The following is a 16,553-nucleotide window of genomic DNA, read 5'->3' on the forward strand; positions in this document are numbered from 1 at the left end:
AGCATTGTTCTCAAGTCTACTAGTTAGCTGAGTTTTTTGGCTGGAATGGAAAAAAATCAGGCAGTAGGCACAGAGTTTAAATAGAACGCCAGAACTGTGTACGATTTATTCATTTATTTATGCCTCCACGAGTGTTTCCTGAGCGCTTGCTGGGTGTCAGGACACTGGCTGGGGGCCAGTCGTTGCTCTGGCCCTAGCAGGTGGCACCTGGGCCTAAGAGGCTGGTCCAGGTACCATCCGGACCAGTGTCCCATTGGACCCACCAAAGCTTGGTCTCTTGGGACCCGATCGACATGTGTGGTGAATTCCCAGGATGACGGTGAGGGGCTCTCTTGTTCCTTGAGTTGGAGGAGCCAGAGTCTCCATCCTAAAAAGACTGCCCGCCTAAGAGTGAGGGTGGGAAATCTCATTTATGTGCGTTTTTATTCTTACACTAGAGGTGCTTCTCGCCTGAGTTTACTTGGAAGTGAAATGAACAAGGCTTTGGGTGCACAGGGGCTGTTTTTTGTCACTGATGTCCCCAATGGAAGTTGCATGTATGTCAATGATATCAACTCTATTAAATGTCATGTCTCAGTTCCATACAATGGGCTGCTAAACTCGGGAGCTTGCTACAGTGCCTGGCACATAGCAGGCACTCGATCAACATATGTCTGAATTAATTAAAAGACAAATGAGTAAACAGTAAGTAAGCAATGGAATATTCCAGAAGTTATTTTTAAAAAACAAACCGGGATGGTTTAATGCTAGACGACAGGGTCTGGATTAGATCCATGGGCAGGAGCCACGGACACTTGGGCCTTCGCCCCCAGCCCACCTCTCCCAACCAGAGCAGCAGCACCTCTTGCCTGTCTCATTTGTCCCACGCCGGCACTACTGACATTGGGGGTAATTCTTTGTGGTGGGGGCTGTCCTACACGTTCTGGAGTGTTTAGCAACATTCCTGGCCTCTGCCCCAGTTGTGACAACCAAAAATGTCCCCATATGTTGCCAAATGTCTTTTCAGGGCAAAATCACTTCCAACTGAGAACATTTCTCCTTAGGTTTTATATAAAGAAGGGGTTCCATTGCCAGAGCAGGGAGGATGAAGCTCTCTGAACTGGGGTGAAGGAGGTGTGTTCCCAGCACCCCTGGCTGAGTGCTGAGTTGTCAGAGGCAAGGCCGTGTCTTTCCCGCTGGGCTGATGTGGGCTGTTGACCTTGGAGCGCCCTGCTCCCTTGGGTCTGGGCTCCTTCGTGAGAGAGACGGTGAGGAAGCTGAGCACAACCAGCCCTGCCTCTCCAGGGGGCACTGGGCAGTCGGGGAGCCTGGACTCTCAGGAGGGGTACTCAGGGATGATAGTGATTAAATTATGGCACTAGCTGCCATGTTTGGGTACCAAGTATGCACAAACCCTGTACTACACTCGTCACACACGCTGTCTCATTAAATCTTCATCACCAGGGATCTCTTATTAGCCCCATTTCACAGTTGAGGAGACTGAGTCTGAGAGAGGTTATGTTAGATGCCTGAGGTCACACAGCAGGTTCATGGTGGAGCTGAGATTCTAACCCAAGTCCCTGTGACTCCAGAGAAGGTCAGGGAATTGCTCCCCCACAGCTCACCTGAACAGTGCCCCCGGGGAGTCCCCCCAGAGTGATGGGGGCTGGGAGCTGACCCTGAATCGGGCTGCAGAGAGCTTCCACGGCAGGAGCCCCCACCTGTATCTGTCCCTGGTGACCTCCGAGAGTTTGGTCCCCCGGCCCCCCGAGAGATGGCTCCCTAGGCTCTCCCATGTGTGTGCGGGGCATGATGCCCACCCTGGTCTCGGGAACGAGCATCCGGCCTGTGGTTCTCTCCAGCTGACTGTGGGCTGACCGTGGGCTGACTGTGGGCTGTTTCTTTCCCTGCAGGGTGTTCTTCCTGAATGTGCCATTCGATACTGTCATTGAGCGGCTGACCCTGAGAAGAACTGATCCTGTCACGGGAGAAAGGTTTGTGCCGGGCTCCCAGTGGGTGGCCATCTGAGGGCTCCAGGGGCCAGGCCCCCCCAAGGAGGCTCCTCTCTCCATCTGGCTGACCGATCCCATGGCGGGATGGCTCCGGGATGACACTGGTGACAGAAACTCTAGAAAGGGGGTTCGTCCAACTAGCCCCTCTGGGCAGCGTGTGTCGACCCTCTTTGCCTGGAAGAGTAAGTAGGACATTAATGTCCAAGGCTCTACAGAAATTGGTGAAATGTTCACCCCTTCTGTCCAGGCGACACCTCTGACCCAGCATGTGAAATGGCTGCACTGGGCAGGTGTCACCTGTACCTCTCACTGGCCTTTGCTCTCGCTGCAGTGTGTCCCAGGGTGGTTGCTGTACAAACACATCCCCATGGGAACCAGCTCACTTGTGAGCCTTCCCACAGTTACAAGGGGTAAATTCTGGGTTTTATTCTGCAGTCTGACCAAGTACAATCACCGTGTTCGTGTTGAAATGTGGTTTAAAGTCCCCACAATCACAGAGAGGTAGAAGCTTCCTTGGTATGGTACCCAGGCCATGTTTCTTGGTAACCAGGCCACGTTTCTTGGTAACCAGGCCACGTTTCTTGGTAGGGACTCAGGAGTGGAGTGGGGAGGGGCAGGAAGGAAATACCGGGGTTTTTCTAAACTATAGGCCTGATCTCACATCCTTGCTGCTGGGGGACGTCTTTTGCTGACCCACGTCAAGTATGTTGGCCTTCTTGTTGCCCTGCCCCTGGGGTCTCTCCCAACAGTGGCTGTCTGTGGCACTTCCTGTCATGTCCGCTCACATTTGTTGTTATAATGCCCCCCATCTGACTGTAAGCTCCATAAAGACAGTGTCAACCTCTGTCTTGCTGGCCATTGCATTGTCAATAGCAGATATCCTGCTGGACATATAGCAGATGCCTCATAAATGTTGTTTGGAAGGAAAAAGAAAGGACGGGGATGAAGGAAAGAAAGGAGTTGACGTTTAATATATTTTTTTATGCTGTACCCCTATTATTGATCTGAATCCCTCTCCGCTGGGCAAGGTGTGCACACAGCTGGTGCACAGTAAACGTCTGGTGGTGGTGGTGATGCTGGCCACCTCGGTCAACAGCGGGACAGAAGCCCCCTTCTCCCCTGCCGTCTGGGCCAGACCGTGGGTCACCCGCTTCCCCTCCTCTCTCGCAGGTACCACCTCATGTACAAGCCACCTCCAACCATGGAAATCCAAGCCCGTCTCCTGCAGAGCCCCAAGGATGCTGAGGAACACATCAAGCTCAAAATGGACCTGTTCTACAGGAATTCCGCGGAGCTGGAGGAGTTCTACTGGCAGGCCCTCACCCTCAACGGGGACCAGGACCCGCACACGGTCTTTGAATACATAGAGAGTGGGATCATCAATCCCCTGCCCAGGAAAGTGCCCTGACGGCTTCTGAGCAAGGAGCAGCCCCCAGGGAAACAAGGTTACCCGCCCGCCCCCCCGCCCCCACTGCCTTCTGGAGCCTCAGCTAGGCCAATAAAGAGCTCTGGGTGCAGTCCCGTGTGTTCTGAAGGTGAGGTGGCTGGAAGATGGCCTTGTTCTGGGGTCTGGGACCACAGGACGGGCAAAGCCCCGGGAGGTGGTGAAGAGGGTGCAGCAGGCCGGGTCAGACCTGGGCTGAGTTTCGGCTCTAGCACCAATGCACGGTGCCCCCTTGGACAAGTCACTGAACCCTTGGAGCCTCTCTTTTCTCACAACCAAAGTGGGGGTGCTAATGGTCCCTGCCTCACGGGATTGCTGTGGGACTAAAGGAGGTGACGCAGGTAAGGCTCTCAGCATGGGCCCTAGCACACAGGACGCTCTCAAGAAATGTCGTTTTTTTTGTGTGTGTGAGGAAGATCGGCCCTGAGCTAACATCCAATGCCAATCCTCCTCTTTTGCCGAGGAAGACTGGCCCTGGGCTAACACTCGTGCCCATCTTCCTCTACTTTATATGGGACGCCGCCACAGCATGGCTTGATAAGCGGTGCATCAGTGCGCGCCCGGGATCTGAACCTGCGAACCCTTGGGCCGCTGCAGCAGAGCGCGTGCACTTAACCGCTATGCCACTGGGCCAGCCCCCAAGAAATGTAATTTTTAAAAAGCGCCTGTCTCTAGAGCAGCGCCGTCCAGTAGAACTCTCTGGAATGATGGGCGTGCTCTCTCTGTGCACTGTCCAATATGGCAGCTGCTAGCTGCAGACAGCTGTTGAGCACTTGGAACGTGGCTAGTGCAACTGAAGAGATGGTTTTAAATTTTATTCAATTTTCACTTGAAGTGGACGCCAGAGGGACAGGACAGTGAACTCTTAGGGGACAGGAGCCCTTAACTCTCTTTTGTGGCCCCCGCCCCCTCCCACTGTTTCCTTTCACCTCGTTAGGAAGGTATGTGGGTGACCCCCCATTGACAGGAGAGGACGTGAAGCCGCAGAGGGTAAGTGACTGGCCTGAGGTCACCCGGATCCACGGCTAGACCTGAACCCAGTGCTCTGGTGCTCTCTGCCTGCGGGGCCTCTGCAGGCCAGGCCAGCCTGGGCCTGAGACTGGGCTTCCAGCTCTGGGCTCTGGGAAGCTCGGGGACTCTGGGCCTGATGGCTGAAGCCCTTTCTAGCCTGGGGCAGCCCAGGGTCCCTCCAGCCGTGGCAGCCAGTGACCGTGCCAGCCCGCAGCTGGTGTGCACTGAGCCATGCCTCCAGGCCTGCCCTGCTGCTGCTGCCCCGGGCACAGGCAGGTTGTGCCCCGGGCCAGGCCCACGGGGCTGGGCCCTCTCTCCAGAGGTGGTGTCCTAGCCCTGCACCTTCCCCTCTGGTAGGCAGCTCAGCTCGCATCCCTCTCTCCTTGCCTTGCTCAGGCGCTGGGTACCATCTCTTGAAACTCTAAGGGCCCTCCCCTGCCCAGGCCCCACTTCTTCCCAACCCCCACAGGGAAAAGGGTGTCTACCCTGAAAGTCCCCTGACAATGGGCTCCTGCCCATTAGGCCTCCTCAGGCCCCGGGAGGCCCCAGCAGGGGTCCCGGTTACAGACCACGTGGCCAGGTTGCCAACGCTCCATGCTGTGTGATAACACTCTGCCTACTTGTCCGCAGCACCCCCAGCTTGGAGGGGACAGTAAACCGGGAAGGTGGCCAGCCCCAGCCTGGCTTAGGGATCACTTCGCTTACTCCCATCCTCCCACTCTGCTTGTCGTTCCGGGTACCAGAGAATGTGGCCTCACTTTAAGAACTCTCAATGAAACGCCACTTGGATGTAAATCCCTAGCCAAAGACATAAACATTCATTTATTTAGTTCACATAGTAACGCTTACTTTGTGGATGACCTACTCTCTGGACGACCATTAGCCTTCCTCTTCATCCACCTGCCACCTCCCCCTCGGAGCAGTTATGCCTGCTCTGTGGCCGCTCTGTAAGACCGGCCGTGTCCCCGCCACCGCGTGGGCTGTAGAACCAAGCAGCCTGGGTCCTCATGCTGTTGTGTGACCTTGGGTAAATTACTTAACTTCTCTGGATCCTTGTAAAATGAGAACAAAATAGTCATTGCCTCCTTGGCAAGACTAAGCAGGTGTTGTGGGATGAAATGGGTTAATACATATAGAGGCTGAGAACAGGGCATGGCACGCAGCACCTGCTTCGTGAATGTAGTCGTCATCAGTCTCATCTAATTCTCTCAACTCCCCTGAGCTCAGTGCTGTTTTTATTGCTAGGTGAGGAAACTGGGGCTCAGAGGAGTTACATAACTTGCCCAAGGCCGCACGTGGTGAGTGGCAGCATGGGGTCAGGACCGAAGTCCACTCTGTCCGTCCCTGTGCTCCACGTGATGACAGGCAGAGCACCTGCTTCCCCGCTGTGGCTGTCAGGGTTGCAGAGGACACCTCCGGCTTGTGCGGCCCCAGCCCCCCGGCCCCGCGGAGGAGCTGTCCCCGCCGCCCCTGGCCTCCTGGATTCGTGGCGCCGGTGTTGGCTGGACCCCGGCGCCGCCGTGGACGTGGGGACAGCGCGGGCTTCATTAAGATGCGCGCGGCACGATGTCCGGGCGCGCCCCTCGGGTGTGCAGCGGCCGGTGCGCCCCGCCGGCGGTGGCCCTACAGGCTCCTGCGCGTGTAGATCGCTCCCCACGGAACGACGCGAGCGCACGGCCCGCATCTCTCCGGCGACGGGCAGCCCCGCCCGCTGCTTTGCATAGCAAAGCGTCCCGGCTCCTCGCTCGGAGGCCTTTCTAATGGGAGTCCGCAGCTCCGGCTCGCGGCCTAATTGGGCGGCCTGGCTGCGGTTTATCAGCATCCACTTCCAGCCGCGGTGACGGTGGTCTGGGGCTTCTGGTCCAGAGAGGCCCAGGCCTGTGGCTGGAGGGCAAATGTGTTAATTTCCAGATCAGCGGCTGTGCTCCAAGTTAACTGAGGTCTGATTAATGGTAACTTGCAAGAGATAAATCACTTCTGACGTTGTCATCATTAAGGTAGCTCCGTGGTTCATTTTCAACCTCTTTTATCCTAAGTTGTCACCACAAACTCTCCCCTCACCCAGCTCCCGGGGGTCACCCTGGCTTGTCTCTGTGTTTGTGCAGTCCCCTCCCTTTCCTACCCCAGATGGTGCAGAGGCCCCTTGGGGGTGTCTGCCCATCCCCGCCATGAAGCCTGCACAGGTGTTTCTGCTGTGGGACCCTGCACCTGGCTGCAGCTGATGAGACCACGGTTACACCTGCTGGTCACTCTGAGCTGAGCCCATCACTTCCCTCTCCCGGGAATTTGGAAAGAGAACTCAGGGCAGCTGATCACCCTCTTCTTGCAGCTTGCAGGAAGGAGAGGACATTTGGGGCCTGTCTGGCCCAGCTCGCAGCACAGCGGAGCAATGAAGTTCATCTGGAGGGAACAGAGAGCAGCAGGCGCGGGCCGCCTCCTTCACTCAACAGGTGCGTATTGAGGGCCTACTGTGTGCCTGGCCTGGGGATGCAGCAGAGAAAAAAAGGAAGACATTTCTGTCCTTATGAAGCTTCTGTCACAAAGATGATGACAGGAAGATGAGAGAAAAAGAGAGACCATCTGATTTCTGATGGTTCCTGAGACTCATCTCTGCCCTGGGTTCCCAGGAACATCCCTAATCCTCCCAGCATGCTCCCTTTTTGCCTAGGGGGTCAGACAGCGTTCACGGGCACAGTGGGGTGTCCACGTGCCACGGGAGCAGGCCGGTGGGAATTTAAATGAGGACAGGACTCATGGGACACCCCCCAGGGGAGGTGAAGGTGACTTGGGAGCTGAGTTTTGAGGCACATATGAGAGTTTAGAGGCATGAAAAAAAGTGACATATTAGTTGAACATGGAACATGCTTCCACTTTTACAAACAGAAATATGATTTATTATAAATATTTTTATTATTAAAATGTTACTTATAACAAACCCAAACAATACAACAGAGGCACATTGCATAGGAAGTGAAACTCCCCTCCTTGCCACAATAAAATCCTTACCTGTCATTCACCAGAGATTCCCAGAGTTAAAAGTCTGGGGTGAGTGATGGATGGATGGATGGATGGATAGATTGGTGGGTATGAACACCAGTGGGATTGGATATACTGCTCTATAACCTCCTTTTGTTTTTTTTTTTGTTGTTGTTGTGGTAAGAACACTTAATATGAGATCCACTCTCTTAAATTTTTCAGTGTAAGTACAGTATTGTTAACTCTAGGCACGCTGTTGTACAGCAGATCTCTAGAATTTATTCATCTTGCATGTCTGAAACTTTATACCTGGTGAACAGCCACTCCCCATATCTCCCTCCCCCAACCCCTGGCACCCACCACTCTACTCTGCTTCTGTGAGTTTGACTCTTTCAGATATCTCATATTAGTGAAATCATGCAGTATTTGTCCTTCTGTGACAGGCTTATTTCACTTAGCACGATGTCCTCAAGGTTCATCCACGTTGTTGAATCTGGCATCTTTCTTTAGCAAAACAGTTTCCTAATTTTTTTCACCAGCAGTCCAGGGACATGAAACGAGCTGCAGTCACATGCCACGTAACGACGATTTGGTCAACGAAGGACCGCACATACATCAGTGGTCCCAGAAGCTTAGCACCATGTCGTGCAGGTGTGTAGTAGGCTCCACCATCTAGGTTTGTGTAAGTACACTCTGTGATGTTCACACAATGACGATCTCACCTAAGGACGCAGTTCTCAGAATGTGTCCCTGTCATTAAGCGATGTGTAACTATACTGACCTACCAGTCTGGTCATTCATTCCCCGGGGCTAAAGGGCCAAGCTCAAGGTTCAGCCATCACTTCTACTTGACTGTAAACTGGGTTTTAGTGATGCCCAAGTGGTGAAGTCCAGTTTCTCCTGTCAAGCTCATATTTCCTTTGCAAATCTTTTCCAAGTGATCCAGGGCCCAGCGGCCAGAATGATGACACTGATTTTCCTGGAAATAGCCTATGGGGAAGCTCGGTTATTCTCAGAAATAGCAGGACACTCCACTGACCTTCAGGTGCAGAGGAAGAACAAAAAACGTGGACCTGTGCACAGGCCCAGCTAGGAGGCCCTGTTCATCGAACCTGCTGTCTCGGATCAATCCACGGGGAGGTTGTGCCTGGAGGTATGTAGGCGTTAGGACCTCATTCGCAATGGTAACGTTATGCTCTCTACAAAGCCACCAGAGACGAAGGCAGACATTCACATCGCACGTGATGGAGGGAGATGCACGAAAATAAACTTTCTAGCCACTTAAAAAAATTTAAAAATTTAAAAATGAATATATATAACACAGCTTTAAGATATAATTCACGTATCATAGAATTCATCCATTTAAAGTGTATAATGGTTCTTAGTATATTATACAGTCGTGCAAACACTGCCACTAATTTTGGAACATTTTATTACCCGAAAAAGAACGCCTGTACCTGTTAGCAGTCACTCCCCATTTCCCCACGTCCAGCCTCTAGCAACCACTAATTTGCTTCCTGTCTCTATGGATTTGCCTGTTCTAGTCATTTCGTATAAATGGAATCATACAACATGTGGCCTTTTGCACTGTCTTCTTTCACTCAGCATGTTGTCAGGGTTCATCCACGCTGTAGCGTGTGTCAGCGCTTCATGCCTTTTTGTTGAGGAGTAATACTCCATTGTATGGACGGACCTCATTTTGTTTATCCATTCATCAGTTAATGGGCATTTGGGGGTTGTTTCCACTCTTTGGCTGTTATGAGTAATGCTGCTATGAACATTTGTGTACAAGTTTTTGTGTGGACGTGTTTTAACTTCTCTTAGGTACATAGCTAGGCGTGGAATTGCTGGGTCATATGGTAACTCTATGTTTAACCTTTAGTACTGCCAGACTGTTTTCTAAAGCCGCTACACCATGTTATATTTCCATCATCAGTGCGCAAAGACTCCAATTTCTCTACATTCTTGCCAACACTTGTTATTTCTGTCTTTATAGCCATCCTAGCGATGTGAAATGGTATCTCACTGTGGTTTTGATTTGCATTTCCCTGATGGCTAATGATGTTGAGCATCTTTTCACGTGCTTATTGGCCATTCGTGTATCTTCTTTTGAGAAATGTCTATTCATATCCTTTGCCCATTTAAAAATTGGTTTGTCTTTTTATTATTGAGTTATGAGTTCTAGATATGTCATTTATCAGATATGTGATTTGCAAATATTTTCCTCCCATTCTGTGGGTTGTCTTTCCACTTTCTTGATGGTATTGTTTGTGGCACAGAAGTTTTTAGTTTTGATGAAGTCCAATTTATCTCTTTTTTCTTTTGTCATTTGTGGTTTTGGTGTCACATCTAAGAAGTCTTTGCCTAGTTCAAAGTCACAAAGATTTGCTCCTATATTTTCTCCTAAGAGTTTTATAGTTTTGGCTCTTACATTTAGGTCTATGATCCATTGTGAGTTAATTTTTCTGTATGGCATGGGGGTAGAGTTCAACTTCATTCATTCACTTGGGGGTAGTCTAGCCACTTGTAAGAATGTAATTTTGTCTCTAAGCAGCCCTCTGGGAGAGGCACTCTCTAGGGCAGTGGTTCAGCATGTGAGAATCATCTGGAATGCTTGTTAAAATGAAGATTCCTGGGCTCCATCCCTGGAGATTCTGATTCAACAAGTTCAGGGCGGGCATTAAGATCTGTTTTTCTAGTAAACATTCCATGGTTGATCAAGTGTCTGTGGACCTGAATATTGAGGATCCCTGCACTGTTTTTGTGGAGGATCCTTTTAGTTAGAATATGAAAATTCACAAGTAACCGGAGGCTTCCGTTTCTGGCAGTGTGGCAGAGTAGATGGCCTGATGACCCCCTTAAAACAAAGCTCTAAAAATTCTGAATGAAATATGGAAAAAAAAAAAAAGCTCCTAAAGTTATAACTGAGCTACTGAGCTGGCATGAAAAAAAGGAAATATACAGAGACCAAAAATGACAAGAAAGCACAAATCCAGAGAGACAGGTGAGGGCTGAAGCCAGAACTGCCCGGGAAGTGTCTGCTGACGCCTGGTGGCCCAGGGCTTCAGGGGAAAAGGTCTGTGCGTGGGAGAAAGAAAGCACAGCGTCTCCACAGGTAGAAAGAGAGACTGGGAAGAAAGATTGGCAACCCATGTAATAAAATGGGACTGGTGTCCAGAATATGTAGAGAACTCCTAAATATTACCAAAATACAAGCAACCAAGTAGAAAAATGGAAACATGTATGGGCAGATATTTGACAGAAGAAAACATGAATGGTCCATTAACTGTAAGAAAAGTGCTTAACCTTATTGGTAATCAGAGAAATGCAAATTAGAGTCACAGTGAGAGCTGCCTGCACACCCACTACCTGCATTTAACAAGACTGACAGCACACAGTGTTGGAGAGAAGAGAGAGTAGCTGGAACTGTCGTACGGTGCTGGGGAGGGAAAACTGGCTTAACCACTTTGGAAAACTGTGAGACAATTATCTACTAATGCTACCCATGCCAACCCCGTGACCTGGAACTCCTCTCCTAGTGTCATCTGGAGAAATGAGTGCACCTGTACACAGCAAGACATATGTGGGCACGTTGATAGCAGTTCTGTTCATATTAGCCCAAAGTGGAAACAACACAGTGTCCATCACTTGTGGTGAATTCATACAATAAAATTACATGACAAGAAAACAAACTCCTGAGAAATGCCTCAATATGGATGAGTCTCACAGCCAGACACAGAAGAGTATATGTTGTATGATTCAATTTATATGAAGCTCAAGAACAGATAAAACTCATCACTGTTAATAGAAATCAGAAATAAGTCACCTCTGCAAGGGATCGTTGCCTGAGCACAGGCACAGGGGAACCTTCTGGGTGATGTAAATGTTCTGTATCAATCTGGGGAGTGGTCCCACTCCACTCAAGCTATACACTTAAGATTTGTGGCTTTTATTATATATGTTATATGTTAATCTTTAAAGTTGACTACATATGAGATAGGTGTAAGCAGGAACACACACGTGACTGAAGAGAAAAATATGAAAAAGACGTAAACATGCATTTTACGGAAAGAAACATGAATAGCCAATTAAATACGTGAAAAGAGCTCAACCCCTTTAGTAATCAGGGAAATGCAGACTGTAGTGGTACAGTGTTACACGCTCCTACACTGGCAATACTGTGCAAATCTGGCAGTTCCCAATATTGAGAGAATGGGGAGCAGTGGGAGCCTATAGAGACTGCCGATGTGGGTGGAAAATGGGCCATCACTTTGGAAAACAACTGGGATCATCTGGTGAAGTGAAGCTGCGTGAGCCTGTGAACAGGGCGAGCAATAAGAGGCCACAGGTGAGTTAGTAAATGGATTCGTGACCCAAGGAGCTCGTTAAAGCCGCAGATTCTAAGAGTACCACCCCCCACCCCCCACCAGATTCTTGCCTTCATATGCGCAGCCAGGCTTGGGCACCACTTTGAGAGAGTTGAGTATTATCAGGTACACACAGCCCAGCCTGAGGATGAGGCAGAAATGCCAAGGAGGGCCGGGCTGAATCAGAGAATTCAGAGAACTGGAGCTGGAGCGCCTGGGGTGAGTCACCCCCGGCTCTTGGGCTCCCCTGGGTGTCCCGGGAGCCTCTGTGAGATGCCTGTACGAGGCCCCCTCTCTCCTGACACCGGTAGAGTCCGCAGTGAGACTCCTAAGCAGGGGCCCCAGAGTGGCAGACGTTGTGGTTTCTTGTGGAAGACTCACAGCGGGAGGACAATTCCCCCGACATCGTCAGAGCCTCCCTCTCACCCCACCTTCTGTTGTTCGTTTAAGGAGAAAATAGGGAAAGAAGGAAAAGGGAACAAGACCTGAAAATGGACGTCCAGCCAGCTCTGTTGTTATCCGCGGTGATGGCCAGCTGCTATCCTGGCAGGGACAGGGTCCTTCCCATGAACTGCAGGGACAGGCACTTGGAGTTCTGTGCTTTCCCTTCCTTTGAAAAGCTATTTAATCGTGTTTGAGGAGCCCAGTCTATAGGGTGAATAACTGTCCCAGTTTGCCTGGGACTGAGGGAATTCCTGGGACGTAGGATTTTCATTTTTAAAACTGGGCCAGTCCTGGGGCAAACCTACCAGCCCGATCAAATTCTGGAGCCACAGGCCAGCTGCTTTCAGGGCTGCAGATACTTAGCAAAGCCCGGACAGGGCACCACTGAGGGTCTTCTACATACATGGCTGTTGCTCCTGAGGAAGAGGAGTGCCTGGTGGCACTAGGAGTGCTGCCCTTCCAACAGTGAGTAATGCTCTGTGGCAGAGGCGTGGCCTTGCTCCAGGACCCTTGGGGTGTGTGCTGCAACTCTTTAGGGCTTGTTGGAGACTCCACATGGCATCCGAATCTACACAGCTATGGCCAGCTCCACTGGATCTGCTGGGTCACATGCCCAAGTGACAGGGCAGCTTGCCTCACAGCCTGGACCTGCTGTGGAGCCCTCTTTTGCTATGGACCCCACTCAAGACCGGCAGCCTTCTGAGCTACTCAGTAAATGAGCCAGAGCTGTATTCCTGGTAAAGGCTGCCTTTAACCCACTGAGGCCCAGCAGGCACTCTCCTCTTTCTCGGTGGTGGGAGGTAAAAGGGGCAATGATTTCTTCTTTACCTCGGAGGGGATGTCAGGGCACGCCTTGGACCCTCAGATCCATAAGATTTCTCTGCTCTGGCAGGACCCGCAATCGTTGTATTTATCGCCCTCCTCCTGGCACACGTGCCCCATATTCAAGTAGTTGCCACTTCCTGTTTACCAAGTCCATTAGGACACTGTCGTCTATGTGACAGACCAGCATCATGTTTTGTGGAATGACAAGATGAATGTCTTTGGATTATATTGTGATGAGAGTAGATGAGTGCTGGCAGAAGAGGGAAGAAATTGAGACCCAAAGGAACATACCAATTTATAAATATGTAATTTGCTAATTTAGTTATTGAAGAAAATACCCTAAATGCATGGTAACCAGCAAGTGGGTGCTGAGCAATAGTGGATTGGAGCTCTCTGGAATTAGAGCCACAGTTGTCGTACAGCATCCTAGTTTTAAGAAACAGCAGATGTTTAATTTGTGTCAGTATTACCCCGCGCTCCCTTAGATGCCCCGTTTTTCATAATTTTCTATCAGGCTTACTCTGACACTCTGTTCTTTATCAGGCTTGCTCTGACATTCTGCTCTTCATAATTTTTTATTGGTACCTCCTAGGCTGCCCCCTACCGTGTATCTAGTACGTATGACTAGTCACATCCTCTAACATTCCTCAGTGAGGTTACATCAAGTTCAGTTTCCCCACATGAGGAAACAGGGCCTGGGACAAGACAGTGAATGTAGACTTCAGTCTTTCCTAGGGGAAGGCAAGCTACTGTTGATCCTCTTCTCTGATGGGCATTGAGAAGAATGCATTTGCCTCATCAATACACCACGTGTTGATTGCCAGAAGGTCTACTTGTCTGTTCTAGTAAAGACATCACATCTGGCACAGCTGCAATTAGTGCTATAACTTGATTGCATTTAGAGAAGCCCACCATCATCTGTTGTGACCATCTGCGTTCACAGGGGCCAGCCTGGTGCACTAGACAGAGATGTGATGGAGACCACCACCGCTATATCTTTAAGTCTTTGAGGGTGACAGTAATCTTCATAATTCCACTTGAGTCAGAGTATTGCTTCTGATTTACTATCTAGGCTAGGGCAGGAGTTTCAGGGGCTTCTGCTTGGCCCTTTCTCCATAGGTCAGAGAGCCAACACTAAGTGTAACCATCCCGAATATGAACTCTGGGATTGGGGAAATGACTACAGACTGGGTTCTCAAGCCTATTGGCCCCCCATTTTTGTTTAAAATCAAACAAAACCCTCATTGTCTACCCATCTATCTCACCCGTAAGAACCCCCGTCTATTAGCCATTGCCCCAGAGCCCCGTACGACAAGGCTCTGATCACCGCTCCAGCCTGCCTGTTGTGGCAATTCTATTTCCCGTTCTTTAGCAGTTCAGTGCCACCACTGGATCTCTGCTATTCTGGAATCCTATCATCATTGACACTAAGAAGTCCAGATCCTTGGCAGCAACTCTTACTGTCAATCCTGGCCTGGGGACAGCCACCATAGAGCTTCTTACTGACTCAATGCCCACCCCTGGCTTTAGCCAAAGGGACATCCTCTGGTCTCTCCTGGGAAACATGGTCAGCTGGTGTGCTCCCTGGCCTCACATAACCCATTCTAATGTGCCCTTCTCTCTTTCTAACACGCTACAGATCTCTTCCTCGGTCCTCTGCGCCGAGAACCACGTTCTTGTTCTGGCATCCAAGTACTGAGGGCTGCTTTAGTGTCCCAGGGTCAGTCAGCGATCCATCATTACACAGGACCATCTGTAGGTGTCCTTGCCTGAGTCTCAGAGCGTGCTTCCACATCAGTAAGCTCTCGCCCGTCCAGCCTCTTCTCCTCCCTCTGGGCCCCAGACTCCCTGGTTTCTGCCAGATTCCCTGGTTTCTGCCAGGTCCGGCAACTCTTTGGTGATATCCTCCTGTGCCATGTCCTCCCGTGGCAGGGACTGTAATTCTCCACGTGGGTGGGGCCAAAATTAACCCTAGTTATTGACCTAGAAGGAATGAGGGGAAGCGAGGTTGGACCTTGAAGTTGGAAAATATCATCTTGTGAGGCTTCAGGTGGTCTTAGCATGGTCTCCAGGCAATCAGAGGTGCTCTCCTTTATCAAGGGGGAGGGGACCAATCTGCTGACCCACAGGATTCCAGGGAATCTGGGGATTCAGTATTTTTAAGTCCATTCCCAGATCTCAGCATCCTTATCGGGAACCTAATTTTAGTCTAGATCTTCTTGGCTGTGCACTCAGACTCCTTTGTCGCTCCCAGGACGTCCCACCAGCACTATGGTGCTTGTTGCTGACTGACTGGCTACTTATGGTATCAATTGTCTTTGTTTAAGTCACCCCCAAAACAGACCGTGAAATAAGGACTTTGGTGTGCGTAGTTTGTTTGAGATGTGATCCAAAGAAGCAGAGAGGAAGTGAGGAAAGCAAGGCAGAGAAGGGGAAAAACCTTAAAATGAGGGTTAACAGTGGGTTACTGTGATGATTTCAATCACATGAGGGAGGCCTGAGAAAGTGTGTAGAATGCTGGTTAGAGGACTGAGATGCTGTGCATTGGCTGAGGGTGGGCCCTGCAGGGTAGCTTCTCCATGCCACTGAGTTGTGGCTGAGCAGGCCACCCTGGTGCTGGAGACAGGCCTCAGGCAGAGATACAGATCTCAAGGTAGGAAGCTAAACTGCTGGCCCTCAGTGTGCCACAGAATGGTTACTGAGCTGCCAATAAACTCAGGACAGAGGATATGGAGATAAATAAAATCTTAAAAGCAGCCAGAAAAAAAAGAGACGCATTATATATAGAGAAAAAATAATTTAAAATAGAAGCCAGAAAACAATGGAACTAGATTTTTAATATGCTGGGAAAAAATAAATTAAAAAATATGTATAATTTCCACTGTATTCTGTGAAAATATTCTTCAAAGATGAGAGTAGGAAAAAAAAGATTAAATGAATGCCTAGAAACCAGTTTTTTAAAAAAAGAGCTAAATATATTTATCAGATAAACAAAAGCTGAGAAAATGTGTCACCAGCAGAGCTGCACTGTGGTAAATGCTAAAGGCACTCAGCATCACTAGGGAAATGATACCAACTGGAAACTTGGATCTACAGGAAGAAATGAAGAACACCAATGGTATGGTCTGAATGTTGGTCCCTCAAAATTTATAGGTTGAAGCCCTAACCCCCAACGTGATGGTATTTGCAGATGAGGCCTTTGGGAGGTGACTTAGGTTAGATGAGGTCATGAGGGTGGGGCCCTCATGATGGGATTAGTGCCCTTATAAGAGACGTCAGGAATCTTGCTCTCCTGCTCAAAGTCATGTGAGCACATAGCAAGATGGAATCCACCTATGAGGCAAGAGAAGAGGTCTCAGAATGAAACCTACCTTGTTAGCACCTTGATCTCGGACTTTCCAGCCTCCAACAACGTGAGAAATAAATTTCTCAGTTTAAGCCACCCAGTCTACGGTACTTTGTTATGATAGTCTGAGCTAAGACAAGTGACTGTTA

At 49.9% G+C, this 16,553-nt stretch overlaps 1 protein-coding gene across 5 annotated transcripts in view; it reads left to right on the top strand.

The window, feature by feature from the left end:
- AK8 (adenylate kinase 8) overlaps window positions 1-3,858 on the top strand; it is a 130,459-nt gene extending 126,601 nt beyond the window's left edge. For 2 of the 5 annotated variants that reach the window (XM_004423607.3, XM_087418869.1), the window contains 2 exons: window positions 1,893-1,973; window positions 3,162-3,855. In XM_004423607.3, the coding sequence (XP_004423664.2) occupies window positions 1,893-1,973; window positions 3,162-3,399 (319 nt within the window). In that variant the 3' untranslated portion in view covers window positions 3,400-3,855. Of the gene's footprint in view, window positions 1-1,892; window positions 1,974-3,161 lie in introns of all 5 variants that reach the window. The other 3 variants (XM_087418868.1, XM_087418867.1, XM_087418871.1) reach the window with 3 other exon arrangements.
- Window positions 3,859-16,553: the final 12,695 nt, after the last annotated feature.

The sequence above is a fragment of the Ceratotherium simum genome, chromosome 29, assembly GCF_057802395.1.
Source record: "Ceratotherium simum simum isolate JZ-2026a chromosome 29, ASM5780239v1, whole genome shotgun sequence".
NCBI lineage: Eukaryota > Metazoa > Chordata > Mammalia > Perissodactyla > Rhinocerotidae > Ceratotherium > Ceratotherium simum.